Raw genomic sequence first — 21,270 nt, 5'->3', positions numbered from 1 at the left:
TTGATCAAAGGGATAAATAGTGCATTTAAGGTGCAGTGAAGGAGAAAAGTTTGAAATAAATAGAGCAAAGAACTGTGGAATCAGAATAAAATCAGTTTGGCTATGGGACGTACTTGGCAGGGAAGCAGTGGAGTTACCATCTATGAAAATCTTCCAGTCAAGACTTTATTGTACCTCTTCTGTGAATAGCGAATATTCATCCCTAAAGGATGTCAATCCAGCACTTATCACCAGTATTGAAGTTACTGTAAGAAAAAAAAATATCTATCTATCTATCTATCTATAGAAAGTCAACACTTAATGATGAGATCCTGAGGTAGGGATGTTTTGTGGATACAGTGATCCTGGCATTGTGCTCGAAATGGGTTTCACCAGCCCCTTCCAGCCCAAGTGATTGTGTGGAATTACTGTAGGTCTGTTCCTTTATTTTTAAAAAGCTAACCTGTAAAGTAATACTTCAGAAACTGCTTCTGATCACTGAGTAATTCTATTTCACGATTAAGAGCAAATACGGTCCATGGGCATGATGCTCAATGTATTGGCCAAATTGTTATTTTAAAACTGTATGAACTATGGGCCTGATTCTCATTTACAGCAAGGCCACTTTATACCATTCTGGCAATGTAAAGAGACACATTTCTAGTCCTTTTGCACTGCCAGAGTGAAGTAAAGTGGCCTTTGGGCTTGCTACACAGGATGTTACTGCATGGTAAGCCAGGGTGTGAATCTACAGCACACCAACTGGCCGTGCAATAACATTCGGTGTGGACATTGCTACAGCACAGTGCAAGTCCTGGAGTGCAGCTGGGAGAACTGTAGTAAGACAATCTGCCCTCCACGACTTTCAGTGCACTGTAGCTGTGTCCATACAGGACGTTACTGCACATCTAGTGCGCTGTAGATTCACACCCTGGCTTGCCACACAGTAACTTGTTGGGTAGACAAGCCTTTCGTGCAAATGAGGATCAGGACCTTTATGTTTGTTTTTGCTTTTTATGGTCGTTGTTTTTTTTAACTTACAGGTGACAAAAATCCAAAATAAATACTCTTCAGAAAAATAAGGCACAGATTGTCTTGATTTTGTGAACATATTCCACAAGTAAATGGTAAAACCTTAATAAATGGCAATGAGTGGCCATGTACTTTTTGCTTCCCAAACAGCTGGAATTGATTACGTGGGCATCAGCCGGAATCTGGATTTTGCTCCTGGAGTCAAGATGCAGGTGTTCCGAGTGACTATCCTCGATGACCTGGGGCAGCCTGTTCTGGAGGGTCCAGAGAAGTTTGAGCTGGTTCTCCGTATGCCCATGAACGCAGTGCTTGGGGTGCCTAGCAAAACTACCATCTTCATCAATGACAGCATTACTGACTGTAAGTGTAAAGCAAGAAGGTTTTTTTTAATTTTTAGTACTTAAAGTGCACACACAAGATCCAGGAAATCTTCTGGCAATAGTGTTAACTGTTACATGTATAATTATGTACTGCAGTTCATTATAGTGAAATTCTGCCTTAGCTGACATGATGGAAAATGGACGCTATGCACAAGCTGGAGTAAATCTGTCGTCCATACTCCAGCCTGTTCATTGGGTCACTATGCGTTTGAAGATGGTGTTTTTGGACAAGTATAAATGGCTCACGTTGCCCTTCTAGAGTTACATGTAAGATCATTCACCAGGGCCTGCTGCACTAGGGTGAATTTTCTCATTAAATGAATGTTCATGTCAATGGTACTGAGGCCTTCAGTACGAAACTGTAAAAGTGGTGAGTTATCCAGCTACAGTGTTAGTATAAGAGTTTGGACCGCAAAATTCAAAGGAGGTTTCGCACGTGATTGTACAAATCTTGATGCTCAAAGGCAGCTCTATCAAACGACATGTAGTGCCTCTTTCGTTGAGGAGTAAGACTACCTCACTGACTTACATTGCTTACAATGAGATAACAAATGGAAAATTTATACATTAGTTAATAATCAGCACAATGCCTTTCAGAGCACTTGGCTATTTGATAAGTAGCCAGGTATAATCCCCTGGGGTCTCAAGTTTCTGCAGATTAACACCATTGTAATAAATAAATGAAGTTACATAGTTCTAGGCCAGTTTGGTCTCTAAACATACTCTTCAAAGTTTAGTTCCAATCTCCTGCTGTGTGAAATTTGCAACCACCAGGCCCAACCCTGTACCTTTTTGAAGCTTTGACACTGACTTCAGAAGGAGCAGGATTGTGCCGCTCAATCTCTTTTACATCAATTCCATGCTAAATCTCAGACTGGAAAAGACTCCTTATACTTACCAAAAATAATCCCATCATTCAGAAAGAGATTAGATCAAAATACACCAAATTCTCAGCTGCTGGGTCGGTTTGGGGTGGTTGTTTTTTTGGAAGAAAGGCAGTGAGGTCAGTAGAGTCTAAGGGCTTGTCTAGAAGATGTGTTACTTCATGCCAGAGGACTGTACATTCTAGTGTGCACTAGTGTGTCATGCACTGACTGACCCATGTGGAGCTTGCTAGTGTGTACTAGAAATTCCCTAGTCAAATGAGCATCAATATAGTAGTGTTTGAAATAGACTATATTAATGTGCACCAGGAAACTTCTAGTGCACTCCAGCAAGGTCCATATGGGCCAGTTAGTGCACTGCATGCTAATGTGGACTAATGTTTACACAGCTTTGGTGCAAACTAGTATGCTGTGTAGACAGCAGGATAAGATGAGCAGGATAAGGATAAACTGAGTCAGTGGCTCAGTCGATATAGATTGAAAGTGTTTTAATTCTTCTGGAGTTAAAATCTGTATTATTTTAAAAGCACTTGTTGAGCTGAACCCCTTTTGATTGCTGTAGACAGCCATGAGGAGAAATGGGTCCATGTCCTATATTTCTCTTCCAGAATGTAACCAGCATCCTCTGTCCATATGCCATGGGCATTCTTATCATGAGGACTTGACAATTAAATGTGTAAAATCTTCTGTTTTCAGTACCCAAAGTCCAGTTCAAGAAACCATGGTACACAGTGAATGAAAAAGATGGACAGTTAGTGGCTGTCATTTGTCGTAGTGGTGATATTAACCATAAATCTACCATCCGTTGCTACACTCGCCAAGGTTCTGCTCAAGTCATGATGGACTATGAGGAGCGACCAAACACAGATGACTCTGTAGTGGTGTTTCTCCCAGGTAAAATCTCTCCCGTGAGAACTGGAGATCCTCAGAAGGAATAGTTACTCTCAGTGCTTTTGAGGAAAAGACTCATCTGCTGATGAATAAAAGCTGAGCGCCTAGAACATTTTGGGCAGAATCTCAATATAAATAATGCCAACTGGCTATTAAGTCACATGCTGCAGCAGCACAGGCTTTCAGCAAAGAGCTCTGTACCCACAGTTTCAGTCTTCAGTATTTTCAAATATTTTATATCCAAAAATGGGGAAGGAAGAGAAATCAAACTACCTAAGTGAGTTGCCCCTGCTATCCTTCTGAAACAGAGTACGTATACCGAAAACATGAGAGTAAGAGAGATCTGATGCTTTCAATGGGAGCACAGCAGTGATTATTGGCAAGCAGCTCTCTTCAGGGCTGCACCCAAACACCACAGGACCGGTCCATGAGAATCCCGGATTCATCTTTTTTTAATCAGTACGATGTTAAACACATTTAATTTTCCAATAAAATGAGTTTTACCCTGGTCAATGATCTCCTTCACTGCTAGTGACTATGGCTTTCTGTCCTAGTTCTCAGTGGAAAGACTACGTCTGACATCTTTTTGTCTCTCAAAGTACATTTTAACACTGATGAAAGGTGTTTAATGGGAGTTAACAGCCCTGGAGACAGAATTTTCTATTGACCAAAGAGCGTTTTTTATGCCACCCCACAAATATATCTCAATCCTAACCATCCTTCCAAGGGTAAGAAGGAGGCTCAGTCTATGTGATCACTCAACCCTTGGTCTCTTAACTGAGTGCCTCTGAGTTCACCCATTAGTGCCAGTTGTGATACTGGAAGGTATGAAAACCATACTGAAAATATGCTGAGTGATATCAAATAGAACTAGCAGAAAGGTCTGAGTTACCCTATCCTAGAACTACATTGTTTGCTTCCACTCTCTTGAGATTAGTTGTTTTTGTTTTTTTTAAATTAGTTAGGTGCATTTGGTTTTTATACTGGGTCTTTTGTGCTGCACTTAGGTTGTAAGCACATGTGAGGGTGATCATAATGCCTGTTTTATCTCCTCTCTGCAGGAGAGATTGAGAAGCCCTGTGTGGTAATACTGGAGGATGATGTAATTTATGAAGAAGAGGAAGAATTCAGACTAGTGCTTGGAACACCAAAAAGTACCTCAACGCTTGGTGCCTCCATTGGGGAGCAAAAAGAGACCCTGATCAAGATTAAGGATGAAGAAGACAGTGAGTTTTTAAGCATCTTTGTGTTTATTGTTAAATATACAAATTCAAAGAAGTACCACAGCAGTAGCTGCAAGCTGGAATATAGGACTTGCTATTCTGGATCAGACTATTGGTCCATCTCATCCAGTATCCCATCGCCAACGGAGGCCTGTACCAGATGCTTCAAAGGAAGGGACAAGAAACCCTCTAGTTGACATTTATTGAATAACCCACCCCTAGGGGAAGTTTCCTGCTAATCCCAATAGTTTAGAAATTGGCTTACACATGAAGCAAGAAGTTTAATCCCTTCAAAGCATCTTGTTGTTTGTTATGTATTTACTGTTATAACTCTGAATACTCTCGCTACCCTTATAAACGTCTAACCCATTTTTGTTTCCTGCTACATTTCTGACATCTGTTCCACAGGCAAATTGTATGAAGTATTTCCTGCTTATTGGTTTTGAATTTAACACCTTTCAATTTCACTGAATTTCCCTCTGTTCTTGTGTAATGATACATGGTGAATAGCAATTCTTCTTTGAGTGCTGGTCCCTCCCTATGGGTAGGTCTACACTTACCTCCGGGTCCGGCGGTAAGCAATCGATCTTCTGGGATCGATTTATCGCGTCTTTTCTAGACGCGATAAATCGATCCCAGAAGTGCTCGCCGTCAACGCCGGTACTCCAGCTCGGCGAGAGGAGTACGCAGCATCGATGAGGGAGCCTGCCTGCCGCGTCTGGACCCGCGGTAAGTTTGAACTAAGGTACTTCGAATTCAGCTACGTTATTAACGTAGCTGAATTTGCGTACCTTAGTTCGAAGTGGGGGGTTAGTGTGGACCAGGCCTATGTGTATTCTACTGTAGATATGCATGCGCTCCATGCTCCCAGAGCCAGAGAATTTTGAAAGCAGTGTCTGTTGGTCCACACGTGCCCTGGATCACTTTGTACATCCAACTAAGGAGATCAAGGGCAGTGTGAATTGACCACCTTTCTCGTTTCTTTTCACCACCGCATGGTCTGGGTTGGAACCTCCAGAGTCCAAAGCTTCAGCTTTATTTTTTTTATCTGTGAACATATATTTAAATATCTGAAAATAGTTTTTAGAAGTTGGAGAGTTTTAAAGTTTTATCTGATAGATTTTAGTGTTAGCCTCCCTGACCTGGGGAGCACCCCCCAACTTGTACCCTGTTTGGGTACTGGACTATGCTCAGTACTCCGACCTTCAAAATTTGTGCTTCCTGCCTGCGATCCTTCTCAATCAGTGATGACAACCAACACTGCCTGTGCTGCTTCAGGGAAGCCCACGTTATGACAAGCTGCAGTACCTGCTGTTCATTCCTCAGTCGTACCTGGGAAGCACTCGGAGCTGTAGGAAGCACCTAATGGACAGGGCCATGAGGCCGCAGTTGGACCCAGGCCGAGGGACCCCGACTGTGCGTCAGCCTGACTCAGCAAGGAGTGCATCTCCTACCACAAGGTCCAACTCAGAAGCGAGGGACCACAGGGTCTTGTCGGGAAAGCAGGGAGCATTCTCATAAACATGAGAGCAAATCCTCCTTGAAATCCACTTCAAATAAGTCAGATACAGCCCTTCCTAAGATGAGCAAGTCTCTAAGCTCAGCCCAAGAGAGCTTAGGATGGACTAAGTCTCAGAGGCATGACAAGAAAGCCCACAAGTCTATGGCTCCATCAACACTGGATCACAACTCGGCAGCACTGATGCCTCTGGGATCTGCCAGCCCCAGTGAAGACTGATCACCAAGAGCATTGGTTACCCATGGTACCATCTTTGTCTTCTATGGCTGTGGCACATTTTATCTCTACTGCAACTTGGACAGACCTAAGAGCCAAGACCCATATTCTTCCTGAGGAGATCTTCACTGTCCCAGACCCGGTGTCTGCTATTCCATTGGATCCCTCCCTTTTGAGAGAAGTTCTGACTCCACCAGGAGAGTTGACCTTTGGGAGGGGTAGACTCCATCTTTTGGCTACAGTTTCCCTCTGGTGGCACCATTTGTACCGCTGTTGGATCTGGAATTGGCTTTCTCCTCATCAGAAGATTCTGAGCTGTCCTATGAATCATTACTACCTCCTCCAAAGACACACCTTCCTGGGCAGAAGGCCTGCTCTAGCTTGGGACCAATCTCCACCTCATCATCTGCCTCAAAACTATTGCTACACTGTGCCATGGAGACCTCCACAACCCCACTTTGATCCATCCTATTGGCCATACTGGGGCCTGGGGGACCAGTACTGTCCCTCAGAGTTGGTCCAGTCTGCAAGGGAAGTCACCCCTTCCCTTCTCTTGGAGAAGGCAACTGGACCTGTCCCCTGATCCAACTGAGGAGGAGTATGCACCAGATCCAGAGGTTCCACCAGAACAAACCAGATGAAGCAGTGACTCCAATGTCTCCATCCCCCCCATGATGTTGAATTTTGCATTCGAACAATAAATGTACCCCTTGGGGAAAAAATGAAATACTGACACTGGTGGGAGCTTTGTTGATGCACTGACTGGTGAGTTGGCATGCTAGTTTATATGAGAATAGGGAAGCTGAGACAGCAGCAGGGTCTGACACTGGGTTTGAGAAGATCCTGTATGACCTGTGGTTGCTTTTGGGGGGAGGAGGATATCCTCGTTTCATCTCTGAATCAATAGAATATAGTGGCAGACAGGAGCTGTCTGGTTACTTTGTTAACGTCTAACAAAGTAAAAAACACAGACCAATACAATCACTATCTTCTTCCAGTTCTCTAACAATACAAGTCTACATTTCAACACGCTGGTCTGTCTAACATAGCTTTGTTGACTATTTATAAGGAATGGCCCCAATTACAATTTACATACTTTTCTAATATGTCTTTAAAGGTTGAATTTAGGTCATTTAACCTGCAAGTTGCTTAACCCTTTCGGTCTCAGAGTCGCACGCTTTTCAGGGCCAGCTCCAGGCACCAGCCGACCAAGCACGTGCTTGGGGCGGCACCTTGGGGCAGTGCGGCACTCGATTATTTATTTATTTATTTATTTATTTTGATTCGGCGGCATGGCGCTCGGGGGGCGGGGGCCTTTGCGCGGTGTGGTGCTCGGGGCAGGGCTTCGGGTGGCGCTCGGAGGCGGGGCAGGGCTGCGGGCGACGTGGTGCTCGGAGGGGGGGGCAGGGCTTCGGGTGGCGTGGTGCTCGGAGGGGGCGGCGTGGCGCTCGGGAGGGCGGGGTCTTGGGGGGGCAGGGGCTGGCACGGTGCAGCGCTCGGAGGGGGGGCGGGGCTTTGGGTGGCGTGGTGCTGGGGGGCAGGGATTTCGGCAGCGCTCGCGGGGGGGCGGGGAGATATGGCAGGGCGGCACTCTTCTTTTTTGCCTGGGGCGGCAAAAAAGTTAGAGCCGGCCCTGACACTTTTACACAGTCCTATATATGTACACTCTTGGATAAGAAAGTACAGTGGCCTTATCACAGCCTACTGCATATATTCAAGTTGGATAAACTGTTTTTTTTACAAATAACCATTTATTTTTCTTTGTGTTTCTTGAATGAAAACCACAATACTATGTCCTTGCCCTCAAAGGAAATGTGCACAACACCTTCAAAAGACAAACCTGGGAGCTTAAATTCCTAACTCTGCTAGACACCAAAAATAATGGAGTTAATAAGGATACTGGTTTTATGTCTCTCTACAACCATTTATAACCCACTAACCACCCTCCCTTGTTCCTATGGCTACAGGTGTTAATGGCTCTCTTCATTTTGAATGGTACCTTATAATGTGTGTTAATGCTCATGCTTACAATCCTTCCACCTACCATTTAGCTGTGACCTCTGAGTACCTGTCACAGAGCTGAAGAAGAGCTCTGTGTAAGCTCAAAAGGTTGTCTCTGGGCAGGTCTACACTACTGCAGGGATCAATGCTCTGAGCTCGATCCACCGGCAGTCGATTTAGCAGGTCTAGTGAAGACCTGCCAAATTGACAGCAGATTGCTCTCCGCTTGACCCCGTCTTCTACCCCTGACGAGAAGAGTAAGTTAAGTCGACGGGAGAGTTTCTCCCATTGACCCCCCCTGTGGAGTAGACCCTATGGTAATTCAACTTAAGGTACGTTGACTCCAGCTACGTAGCATAGGTCGACTTACCGCGGTAGCGTAGACATAACCTAAGTCTCTTTCATCAACAGAAGTTGGTCCAATAAAAGCTATTACCTCACCCACTTTGTCTCAACCACAGTACTAGTCATTCTCTTTTTAAGAAAAGATTCAAAACAGCCAGCCCGTTTGTTTGACTTTCCGGGTTAATTTGGCCCATTTTTCTCGTGTAAGCTGTCTATTGGCAGTCCATTAATGACTTTTGCACTTGATCCAAATGGGAAAGAGTGACTTTTTTTCCAATTCCCTTACAGAACCAGTGATTAAGTTCTCCAAAATCAAACACAGCATTCAGGAGCCTCAGGAGCCTGGAGAGATTGCAGTTGTAAAAATCCCCATTTTACGTCTGGGTGACAGCTCAAAAGTATCTGTTGTGCGAATCCACACAAAAGATGGCTCTGCCACCTCTGGGGAAGACTATAATCCAATGTCTGATGGTAAGGATTGTCATGGAATTATTGAATTGCCACTTCAGGAAGTTATCGTGCAAATGAATGAAGTATAGCAAGCAGCAACATTATTGGCTTTACATATAATTCCCTAATTCTTTTTAAAAAATGACTCTAGCAATTCATGTGTCTCGTATCAGATAAAAGTAGACTCAAGTGTACTTAGGCTCAGTCATTCAACAGGACCACTTCAACTGTTTAATGAGCTCATATATTTTATAGCCTACTCTGAATGTTTGGAACCAACGGAAAAGCCGAAGTGTTCCATTCCAACATAATGTGTCATTTGAACATCCACGATAGAGAAAACGGTGATTCTGCTATTGATTAGGAAAAGAGGTTAATTTGTTTGTCTCTAAACCAGATGTTGAATTCAAAGAAGGAGAAGCTGAACATATTGTTGAAGTCGAGGTCTTATACGATGGAGTGAGAGAAATGAGAGAAGCATTTACAGTCCACTTGAAACCAGATGAAAATATGGTTGCTGAAACACTGGTAACGATGTTTGCTTGTTTTTAATTTCGCTATGTCTGTTTGGTTTGGTTTGGTTTGTATGCTTGTTTTTTAAACCCAGTCAATGTTTTAAATATCCCTTTATTCATTAATAACAGGTACTTTTTTGAGTTAGATTGCATGTTTTTCAAAATAAATTTCTCCGTGATGATATGTAGTAATTGTAGAGATATTTTGTGAAATATATCCCTCCCGATTTTCAAAGGCCTCCCCCTTCCTACATTCTTTCCTCTCAGGCTACATCTACACTTAGGGCAGTGTGTAGAGTACAGACACTGCATGCCCAGCTAACATGGGTATAAAGAGCAATATAGAACGTGAAGCATGGCTTATGTGAGTAGAGTGCCTTACACACACCTGAACCCCCAACGTATATACCCTATACAGCTCTCTACATGTCCAAACAGTGCCTCCCATATGTAACTGCTATTTTTAGCAATGTCCATCTGCCTTTCTCTGCCATAGTGAAGGGGTCTGGGAGTGGGAAAAGACTCCAGCAACAAAGAGCTGCTGGAGCCTTTCCCTGCTGCCTCCCCCAACAGAGCCTTTCACTGCTGCATGTATCTACACATGTAGTTCCTGTGCTCTACATGCTGCCTTAAGTGTAGTTATAGCCTCAGATTTTCAGTGTGCCTATTTAGTTGCTTAAATAGCCAACACATGCATGACGGTCCGGTGTTCGTGCTTACACGTGGTCAGCCAGGTCCCTAACTAGCTGTGCAGATGCACATGAATTAGATACAAATGCATGTATCAAACTTAGGGTATGTCTACACTACGAAATTAGTTCGAATTTATAGAAGCCGGTTTTATTGAAATCGGTTGTATACAGCCGATTGTGTGTGTCCACACATAAAATGCTCTAGGTGCTCTAGTCGGCGGACCGCGTCCACAGTACAAGGCTAGTGTCGACTTCCGGAGCATTGCACTATGGGTAGCTATCCCACAGCTATCCCACAGTTCCCGCAGTCTCTGCCGCCCCTTGGAATTCTGGGTTGAGATCCCAATGCCCGGATGATGCAAAACAGTGTCGCGGGCGGTTCTGGGTACATGTCGTCAGGCCCCTCCCTCCCCCGTCACAGCAACGGCAGACAATAGATTCGCGCCTTTTTACCTGGGTTACCTGTGTTACCTGTGCAGACAACATGGAGCCCGCTCAGCTCAGCTGAGCTCACCGTCACCATATGTCCTCTGGGTGCCGGCAGACGTGGGACTGCATTGCTACACAGCAGCAGCTGCTAACTGCCTTTTGGCGGTAGACGGTGCAGTAGACTGGTAGCCTTCATCGGCGATCTGGGTGCTGGCAGCCGTGGGGCTTGCCTTTTGGCAGTAAATGGTGTATTATGACTGTTAGCCGGCCTATTACAAGTCGGGTCATCGCACGTTAGCAGAGTCTTCCCTGAGCAGCAGCTCGTGCAATAGGCCTGAAGACCATCGTCATACACCGCCCAGTATTTGCTGCCAAGCACCCAGAAAGATGCCGAGGGCTATCAGTCACGCTGCACCGTCGTCTTAAGATGTAAAAAATAGATTTTCTCTGTATTCATTTGCTTCCCCCTCCCTCCGTCAACAGGGTTTTCAGTTTAATCTTTGGGGGGGACCAGTCTGTGACAGTTGTTTGTGTCTCTCCCTGATGCACAGCCACCGTTCTTTATTTTAATTCCCTGTGCCTGTACGCCATGTCGTCACTCGGCCCCCCTCCCTCCTTCCCCTAGGCCGTCAGATACTACGTTTGCGCCACAGCTCGAGCCGAGAAGCGGTTCGCGCCTTTTCTTTGAATTCTGGGTTGAGATCCCAATGCCCGGATGATGCAAAACAGTGTCGCGGGCGGTTCTGGGTACATGTCGTCAGGCCCCTCCCTCCCCCGTCACAGCAACGGCAGACAATAGATTCGCGCCTTTTTACCTGGGTTACCTGTGCAGACAACATACCACGGCAAGCATGGAGCCCGCTCAGCTCAGCTGAGCTCACCGTCACCATATGTCCTCTGGGTGCCGGCAGACGTGGGACTGCATTGCTACACAGCAGCAGCTGCTAACTGCCTTTTGGCGGTAGACGGTGTAGCATGAGTGATAGCCGTGGGGCTGGCAGCCGTAGTGCTGCATTGCACCAGCCCCTTGCAGGCGATGGTATATTATGACTGGTACCCGTCATCGTCATACTGGTATGGCTGTCAATCATGGCCACCTGGGCAGACATGCTACTGTTTCGATGATGATGGTTACCAGTCGTAATATACTATTTTCTGCCAATTGCCCAGTATTGTCTGCTAAGCACCCAGAAGAGGCCGAGGGCGATGCTGGGTGCTGGCGGACGTGGGGCTGGCAGACGTGGGGCTGCATTGCTACACAGCAGCAGCCCCTTGCCTTTTGGCAGATGATGGCATATTATGATTGGTACCCGTCATCGTCATACTGGTATGGCTGTCACTCATGCTGCAGCGTCGGCTGCCACCTTAAGATGTAAAAAATAGATTTGTTCTGTGTTCATTTGCTTCCCCTTCCTCCGTGAAATCAACGGCCTGCTAAGCCCAGGGTTTCCAGTTTAATCTTTGGGGGGACCATTCTGTGTGACAGTTGTTTGTGTTTCTCCCTGTTCCTGTACCTGTACGCCATGTCGTCACTCGGCCCTCCCTCCCTCCCGCCCTCCTTCTCCTGGTCCATCAGATACTACTTTCGCGCCTTTTTTCTGACCAGGCGCCATAGCTAGCACTGGGATCATGGAGCCCGCTCAGATCACCGCGGCAATTATGAGCACTATGAACACCACGCGCATTGTCCTGGAGTACATGCAGAGCCAGAACATGCCAAGGCGAAACCCGGACCAGGCGAGGAGGCGATTGCAGCGCGGCGACGAGAGTGATGAGGAAATTGACATGGCCATAGACCTCTCACAAGGCACAGGCCCCAGCAATGTGGAAATCATGGTGTTACTGGGGCAGGTTGATACCGTGGAACGCCGATTCTGGGCCCGGGAAACAAGCACAGACTGGTGGGACCGCATCGTGCTGCAGGTATGGGACGATTCCCAGTGGCTGCGAAACTTTCGCATGCGTAAGGGCACTTTCATGGAACTTTGTGACTTGCTTTCCCCTGCCCTGAAACGCCAGGATACCAAGATGAGAGCAGCCCTCACAGTTGAGAAGCGAGTGGCAATAGCCCTGTGGAAGCTTGCAACGCCAGACAGCTACCGGTCAGTCGGGAATCAATTTGGAGTGGGCAAATCTACTGTGGGGGCTGCTGTGATCCAATTTGCCAGGGCAATGAAAGACCTGGTGATAGCAAGGGTAGTGACTCTGGGCAACGTGCAGTCAATAGTGGATGGTTTTGCTGAAATGGGATTCCCAAACTGTGGCGGGGCCATAGACGGAACCCATATCCCTATCTTGTCACCGGAGCACCAAGCCACCGACTACATAAACCGCAAGGGGTACTTTTCAATGCTGCTGCAAGCCCTGGTGGATCACAAGGGACGTTTCACCAACATCAACGTGGGATGGCCGGGAAAGGTACATGATGCTCGCGTCTTCAGGAACTCTGCTCTGTTTCGAAAGCTGGAGGAAGGGACTTTCTTCCCGGACCAGAAAGTGACCATTGGGGATGTTGAAATGCCTATCGTGATCCTTGGGGACCCAGCCTACCCCTTAATGCCATGGCTCATGAAGCCATACACAGGCAGCCTGGACAGGAGTCAGGACCTGTTCAACTACAGGCTGAGCAAGTGCCGAATGGTGGTGGAATGTGCATTTGGACGTTTAAAAGCGCGCTGGCGCAGCTTACTGACTCGCTCAGACCTCAGCGAAAAGAATATCCCCATTGTTATTGCTGCTTGCTGTGCGCTCCACAATATCTGTGAGAGTAAGGGGGAGACATTTATGGCGGGGTGGGAGGTTGAGGCAACTCGCCTGGCCGCTGATTACGCGCAGCCAGACACCAGGGCGGTTAGAGGAGCACAGCAGGGCGCGGTGCGCATCAGAGAAGCTTTGAAAACGAGTTTTGTGACTGGCCAGGCTACTGTGTGAAACTTCTGTTTGTTTCTCCTTGATGAACCCTCCAACCCCCCCCCCCGACCCGGTTCACTCTACTTCCCTGTAAACCAACCACCCCACCCCACCCTCCCCTCCCCCCCCCGAGCACTGCTTGCAGAGGCAATAAAGTCATTGTTTTTTCACATTCATGCATTCTTTATTAGTTCCTTACAGAGGTAGGGGGATAATTGCCAAGGTAGCAGGGATGGGTGGGGGAGGAGGGATGGAAAAGGACACACTGCATTTTAAAACTTTAACTCTTATTGAAGCCCAGCCTTCTGATGCTTGGGCGATCATCTGGGGTGGAGTGACTGGGTGGACGGAGGCCCCCCCACCGTGTTCTTGGGCGTCTGGGTGACGAGGCTATGGAACTTGGGGAGGAGGGCTGTTGGTTACACAGGGGCTGTAGCGGCGGTCTCTGCTCCTGCTGCCTTTCCTGCAACTCAACCATACGCTCGAGCATATCACTTTGATGCTCCAGCAGACGGAGCATTGCCTCTTGCCGTCTGTCTGCAAGCTGACGCCACCTATCGTCTTCAGCCCGCCACTTGCTCTGTTCATCCCGCGATTCAGCCCGCCACCTCTCCTCTCGTTCATATTGGGCTTTTCTCATCTCCGACATTGACTGCCTCCACGCATTCTGCTGTGCTCTATCAGCGTGGGAGGACATCTGCAGCTCCGTGAACATATCGTCCCTCGTCCTATGTTTTCTCTTTCTAATGTTCACGAGCCTCTGCGAAGGAGAAACATTTGCAGCTGGTGGAGGAGAAGGGAGAGGTGGTTAAAAAAGACACATTTTAGAGAACAATGGGTACACTCTTTCATTACAAGGTCGCATATTTCGGCTTGCAGGCAGCCATCGTAGGCCACAGTGTTTTGGCTTATTTAACCTTCTTAACATGCGGGAAAGGTTGCAAACAGCAGCGCATTTCCCATCTCAAGGATGAATTGGGTTGTCCATTTAAAATGGGGTTTCAATGTAAAAGGAGGGGGCTGCAGTTTCCCGGTTAACATGCGGCACAAACACAAGTAAACCACCCCCCCCACACACACACACACACACGATTCTCTGGGATGATCACTTCACCCCTCCCCTCCACCGCATGGTTAACAGCGGGGAACATTTCTGTTCAGAAGAGCAGGAACGGGCGCCTCTGAATGTCCCCTTAATAAAATCACCCCATTTCAACCAGGTGACCGTGAATGATATCACTCTCCTGAGGATAACAAAGAGAGACAAGGAATGGATATTGTCTGCATGCCAGCAAACACCGGGACCATACGCTGCCATGCTTTGTTATGCAATGATTCCAGACTACGTGCTACTGGCCTGGCGTGGTAAAGTGTCCTACCATGGCGGACGGGATAAGGCAGCCCTCCCCAGAAACCTTTTGCAAAGGCTTTGGGAGTACATAAAGGAGAGCTTTCTGGAGATGTCCCTGGAGGATTTCCGCTCCATCCCCATACACGTTAACAGACTTTTCCAGTAGATGTACTGGCCGCGATTGCCAGGGCAAATTAATCATTAAACACGCTTGCTTTTAAACCATGTGTAATGTTTACAAATATTTACAAAGGTACACTCACCAGAAGTCTCCTGTGTGCCCTGAGGGTCTTGGGTGAGTTCGGAGGTTACTGGTTCCAGGTCCAGGGTAACAAACAGATCCTGGCTGTTGGGGAAACCGGTTTCTCCGCTTCCTTGCTGCTGTGAGCTACCTACAGTACCTCCATCGTCATCTTCCTCGTTCCCCGAACCGTCTTCCCTGTGTGTTTCTCCAGTGAGAGAGTCATAGCACACGGTTGGGGTAGTGGTGGCTGCACCCCCTAGGATCGCATGCAGCTCCGCGTAGTAGCGGCAAGTTTGCGGCTCTGCCCCGGACCTTCCGTTTGCTTCTCTGGCTTTGTGGTAAGCTTGCCGTAGCTCCTTAATTTTCACGCGGCACTGCTGTGTGTCCCTGTTATGGCCTCGGTCCTTCATGGCCTTGGAGATCTTTTCTAATACTTTTCCATTTCTTTTACTGCTACGGAGTTCAGCTATCACTGCTTCATCTCCCCATATGGCAAGCAGATCTCGTACCTCCCGTTCGGTCCATGCTGGAGCTCTTTTGCGATCCTGGGACTCCATCACGGTTACCTGTGCTGATGAGCTCTGCGTGGTCACCTGTGCTCTCCACTCTGGGCAAACAGGAAATGAAATTCAAACATTCGCGGGTCTTTTCCTGTCTACCTGGTCAGTGCATCTGAGTTGAGAGTGCTGTCCAGAGCGGTCACAATGAAGCACTGTGGGATAGCTCCCGGAGGCCAATAACGTCGAATTCCGTCCACACTACCCCAATTCCGACCCGCAAAGGCCGGTTTTATCGCTAATCCCCTCGTCGGAGGTGGTGTAAAGAAACCGGTTTAAAGGACCCTTTAAGTCGAAAGAAAGGGCTACGTTGTGTGGACGTGTCCAGGCTTAATTCGGTTTAACGCTGCTAAAGTCGACCTAAACCCGTAGTGTAGACCAGGCCTTAGAAAATTGGCCCAGGAAACAGTGAATTCCATGGCCCTGGAAATCCCTTCAGCCATCAGACTCCTTGTAAAGGACAAACTGCATGGTGTGGAGGGCTCTGGATGCAACAGACACAGTGCAGTTCTGCAGTGCTGATAGGGAGTTTTGGGGGGTCCTGAGCAGTGTTCCATATCGCTCGGCACTGCAGAGTAGGGCTCCAAAAAGACTCCTTCTGAATCTCCATGGGCAGAGATTTGGGGACGGGGTTGAGGTGGGTCTGGGACAAACAAGGTAATTATCTGGAGCCACCGGCCATTCCTTTCTACTCCATGGAAGTGCAGAAGGGAAGCACTGTGAGTGTGGGGGCTATTGCAACCCAAAGGGTCCTGGTTCCTTGGACTGTATTCTAGAGACTGGATTTGGCTTCAGCTCTTTTTACAGCGTCTTGTTTTGTAACTATATTGTGACACTTCCTGGGGCTACCTGGGGTTATGAGGCATCTCACCACCACCTGCCCTTAGTGCGATTAAGTCTTGACTGTGCCTGCTGTGGATCAGCTCCCTGACACCTCCAGCCTCTGGCAACGCGTACTGCCTTGCAGGCCTCACTCTCTCCGTATGGGTTAGCGACAGGCACACACCATCTCCTGAGTCCTCAGAGCATTCCCTGTTGTGTCCAGCCCCTTGTCCTCTGAATGCTCACAGAATTACTAGCTTACTGTTCTCAGTACACCACAGCTTACCTTAGAACACAGCTCTGCTGAACACTCAGCACTTTAGATACATTTATAGTGAAAACAAGACTAAGTTAATTATCAAGGACAGAGATTCGAGAGATAATGAGTAAGAATATTGGAAACAAATGGTTATATAGCAAACAAAATCATAACACGCTTCCTAGAGACTAAGCTTAACTAACAAGCTATCCTTCTGTCTAAATGAACTTATCTCACCCAAAGTTCTCTCCAGCATTTTCAGCATCTCCAGCATGTCTGGTTGAGATCCCTTTTTTTCATTAAGCAAATTTGCTGTCCATTTACTGACTAGTTAAGGATGCCAGGGTGTATCTTTGAACTCCTAAATATATCAGCACAGCCCTTGGAGGTGCATCTCAAACCTGGGTTCCCTCTTCCCACTGTTTCCTCTTCCTGTTTCTTTACTCTGTTTGTTTGAAGATTTCACAATCCCTCTTTAGTATTCAGTTCAGACTGGTGAGAGGAGATGTATTGTGAACCATACAATATTTAATTTACATGTAAACAGACAGATACATAAACGTTTCTTGCCTGAAAGAAGACCTTTTTTTTCACTTTGTGGTGACCAGTCCCTAGACACAGACCTTAAGAACATAATTTTCAATATATAGACATAACTCCTTCCACAACATCTGTACCCTCATTTTGCAGAGATTATTGATGCCCAGTATGACACAAGCTTTCATTAGAGACCTCGCAGGACACTCTTTTGGGAACTAGAATGTAAATACCAGGCCCTGGGGATTCCTGTAACCTTTATGTACCTCTTGTGCTCTTTGCCAATTGGCATCAAGAGATATCTGGGTAATGTGGATATATAACAGTGTGGGCATGTATCGCAATAGATACTACAATCCTAGGATACATTATACCATTCCTATCCTGATACCAAGGTAAACTCAAAGTAGGCCAAGATTTTAAAAATTGGGAGCCTAAAATTAGGTATTAAATCTGTATTTAGGCACCTAATTAAGCAGCCAGATTTTCAAAAGCGTTCAGCACCCAGAAGCACTATTGAAATCAATTGAGCATCAGATACTAAACACCTCTGAAAATCAGTCTGAATTCATTTAGGAACCCAAATGTGGATTTAGGAGCCAAACATTAACCACCCATTATAAAAAAAATCTTGCCCCTAGGACCTTATACTTACTTTGACTCATGCGCATGCAGCTGTTGGCATCAATGGCATTTAGAATTAATCTTTACTCTTGCTCCCAATCATTATCTTTCCCTTCACAGGCACAGGGGTGGTGTGATATTGATTAATAGTTAATTGTGCGTGAATGGACCTTCTACAGAGAGACTCAAAGCTTGAGGGGGGGCGGGGATTAACATCAGACGATCCTTTTATAGGCAGGATCAATGGGCAATAGTTGAAGAAAACTCTGTGGGGGAAAAAAACCCGAATGAATTTCAGAGGCAGAAGTCCAGCTGCATCACTACTTTTTCCCCGTTTTCAGTTGCAGTAGTAACCTTTTCATTCTCACAATTCAGATGAACAAAGCCATTGTGTACATCGAAGAAATGGACAGCATTGCAGATGTGACTTTCCCAGCTGTGCCCCAGGTTGTATCACTCCTGGTGTACGATGACGCTTCTAAAAGCAAAGAGAACCCACATCCTCCTACTGGTTACCCTATTGTGTGTATAACGGTATGAACTGTTCCTGCATGGTTTTATCTAAACGATACTACTTACTAATGGCCTAAAAGGCATTTGGTGCTTTTCAGGCTGCAAAAAGAGAAAAAAGTACGCCTGGATAAGATCTACAAGTAGCAGACAGTTACTTTGTGCTGCTGTTAGACCTGAGTGAGCTTGGGAAGCCCTGGCAATCATAGCGATGATTTAAAAAAAACAAAAACCACCAAGTGTGCACATGCTTGTTTAGTATATTCTACAGCAATGGCTCTGATGTTGTAGTAATTTACACGTGTTGTACAGTGTAGTGGTCTGAATGAAAGCTATAGTATTTTTTTTATAAGGGCAATCCTAGGAAGAACTTGCAGTCCACAGAAAATTAGTTTGTTACCTATACAGTTGGATCAAGTCTCCAGTGAAGTTTCTGCTTTCTTAAGGTCGCCTGCCAACATGGTAACAGCAATGCAGCTATGTTGTTGTACATAAAAATAATAATGATTAGTCCTTGACATAGTGGTTTACGGTTCAAAGTGCTGTACAGACATTAATTTAGTACACCTCTACCCCTATATAACGCGACCCGATATAACACGAATTCGGATATAACGCGGTAAAGCAGTGCTCCAAGGGAACGGGGCTGAGCACTCCGATGGATCAAAGGAAGTTCGATATAACATGGTTTCACATATAACGCAGTAAGATTTTTTGGCTCCCAAGGACAGCGTTATATTGAGGTAGAGGTGTATTCTGCACAACGCCCTTGGGAAAAGGTGGGTAAGTAAAATCAGGGAAACTAAGATTGGAAGGTCACACAGAACCAGGATTAGAGCTCAAAGCTTAATCATTCAGGCCTCACAACACCACTGTGAGTTAGGTATGTAAAGGTGCATCTACACTTACAGTGGTGTGTAGAGTACAGACACTGCGCACCCAGCTGGCGCAGGTATAAATAGCAGTGTAGATGGTGAGGCATGGCTTAGGTAAGTAAAGGGCCCTTCATGCCTGAACTCCCACCCTCCACAGCTCCAGACACACCCAAGCAGTGCCTCTAACGTCTACACTGCTATTTTTAGTGAAGTATCCTGTTGCTTCCCCCTGTGGCCAGAACCTTTTCCTGTTGCTTCCATCTTTCTGGAGCCTTTCACTGCTGCATGTAGCTACATACCACAGTGACAAGTGTGGACACAGCCTGCCTTTCACTGTGACGTGTAGTCACTCAGACCCGCAGACCACCATAAGTATAGATAAGGCCTAAGTATCAGTCCCCTTATTTTACTGATTAGGAATGAAGATGCAGAGAGATTAAGACCAGAGTTTTCAAACCTGGATGCCTAAAGCCAAGCACCCAACTCCATCTTTAGACGCACAAATAAGTGGCCTGATTTTCAGAAATGCTGAACACGCGTAGCTCCCATTACCTTCCAAGGTTGCGCAGCAAAGGGAGATGCGGTTAACAAGTACATGAAAAATTGAAGAGTTTTCCACACTTCCTCTTCTTAAATTTTGAAGTCCCAGACCTTCGCTCCTGTCTCCTCAATTGAGTTATGTGATAGAGCACTCTAACCGTAAAAAGGTGTTAAGTACTGAAACTTTACCAGAAGATTGTGTTAGAACAGCAATTAATTGTTAGCTTTTCCATAGCACACAGGCAACTAGAGATAAAGTTGTATATTTTGTGTGTCTGTTGACCTGCAGGCATGTAATCCCAAGTATTCAGACTATGACAAGACTGGGGGTCTCTGCGCTGCTGAAAACATCAATGACACTCTGACCCTGTACCGCTGGCTTGTCAGTGCTCCGAGTGGCAGCGACGGTGTCACCAGCCCCATGCGGGAAGTGGACTCCAACACCTTCTTTACCAACACCAAGTCCATCTCCCTGGACTCCATATACTTCCAGGCTGGATCAAGGGTCCAGTGTGCAGCACGGGCTGTCAGTGCCAATGGTGATGTGGGTCTGGAACTGCTGAGCCCTATTTACACAGTGAACAGAGAAGACGGTATGTGGTAACGTGTTGAATGAAAGGCAGGTGCCACACCAAACCTGTAATGTCAGCATTTCGGGTCTACTCATAACTCAGGTGTCACTGATATTGGGGGCGGGGGTGGAATGGAGACAATGATTCATTTATTTGGCATCTCTTTCTAGTGAACCAAACAGCAGGATCCTGAATGTGTCCTCTGCTTTTCACTTTATATGTATGTACAGCAAATACAGATATTTCTATTTTAGACATCAAAACAGCACAGTTACCGACAATGAGTAGAGAGCAGTGAAGCCAGCTCAGAAGAACTGAAGGACCTCTGAACATGGGAACATTTAGATATCTATAGACCAGGGCTGGTTTGAGCATAGGCACTGTAGGCCCATGCCCAGGGCCTCAGCCCCTCAAGAACTATGTGACTGATTAGATCAGAATCTCTGTTTTCAGTTTTTTAAAGCATATAAGTTTCCCTGCCTGATGCGTGGGAAGAAGAGTTTGAAAACATGGAAGTGTGTGTAACTGATGCAGTGAGGTCTGCCTGAGTCTGCAGAGAGCCAGGAACAATAGCTCTGATGGTGTGAACTGCCCCAGGCATCTCAGTGGGGTGTTATTTCCAAGACCCATTACTTTGAAGGACTCTGTCAGCAATACCCCAGTGTAGAGGACTCTGTATGTCCCCACTGCAGGTAGGACTGAGCCTCCATGCGCAATTGGACAGATTTGTATTAGCAGGGCTCACGCTAGCATGCTTATAATAGTAGAGTGGTCATTGCTGCACCGGCAGAGGCTAAGGCTAAACACCTGAGCTCAGACCCACCCGATTCCCCCACCTCCCCTGGGTCCAAGTTCAGGTGGCTAGCCCAAGCCTCCACCAGTGCAGCCACGTCCAGTAGTGGGAGTCTGTCTA

The 21,270-nt window shown here is 46.5% G+C and overlaps 1 protein-coding gene across 1 annotated transcript in view; it reads left to right on the top strand.

The window, feature by feature from the left end:
• FREM3 (FRAS1 related extracellular matrix 3) overlaps positions 1 to 21,270 on the top strand; it is a 117,702-nt gene that overhangs the window by 82,720 nt on the left and 13,712 nt on the right. Inside the window, exons 8-14 of the mRNA XM_034771603.1 lie at positions 1,162 to 1,371; positions 2,972 to 3,169; positions 4,228 to 4,392; positions 8,759 to 8,941; positions 9,318 to 9,448; positions 18,236 to 18,394; positions 20,075 to 20,378. Coding sequence (XP_034627494.1) covers positions 1,162 to 1,371; positions 2,972 to 3,169; positions 4,228 to 4,392; positions 8,759 to 8,941; positions 9,318 to 9,448; positions 18,236 to 18,394; positions 20,075 to 20,378 — 1,350 coding nt within the window. The remainder of the gene's footprint in view (positions 1 to 1,161; positions 1,372 to 2,971; positions 3,170 to 4,227; positions 4,393 to 8,758; positions 8,942 to 9,317; positions 9,449 to 18,235; positions 18,395 to 20,074; positions 20,379 to 21,270) is intronic.

This window comes from Trachemys scripta, chromosome 5 (assembly GCF_013100865.1).
Source record: "Trachemys scripta elegans isolate TJP31775 chromosome 5, CAS_Tse_1.0, whole genome shotgun sequence".
Classification (NCBI taxonomy): Eukaryota; Metazoa; Chordata; order Testudines; family Emydidae; genus Trachemys; species Trachemys scripta.
This window is presented reverse-complemented; position numbering and strand designations above follow the sequence as displayed.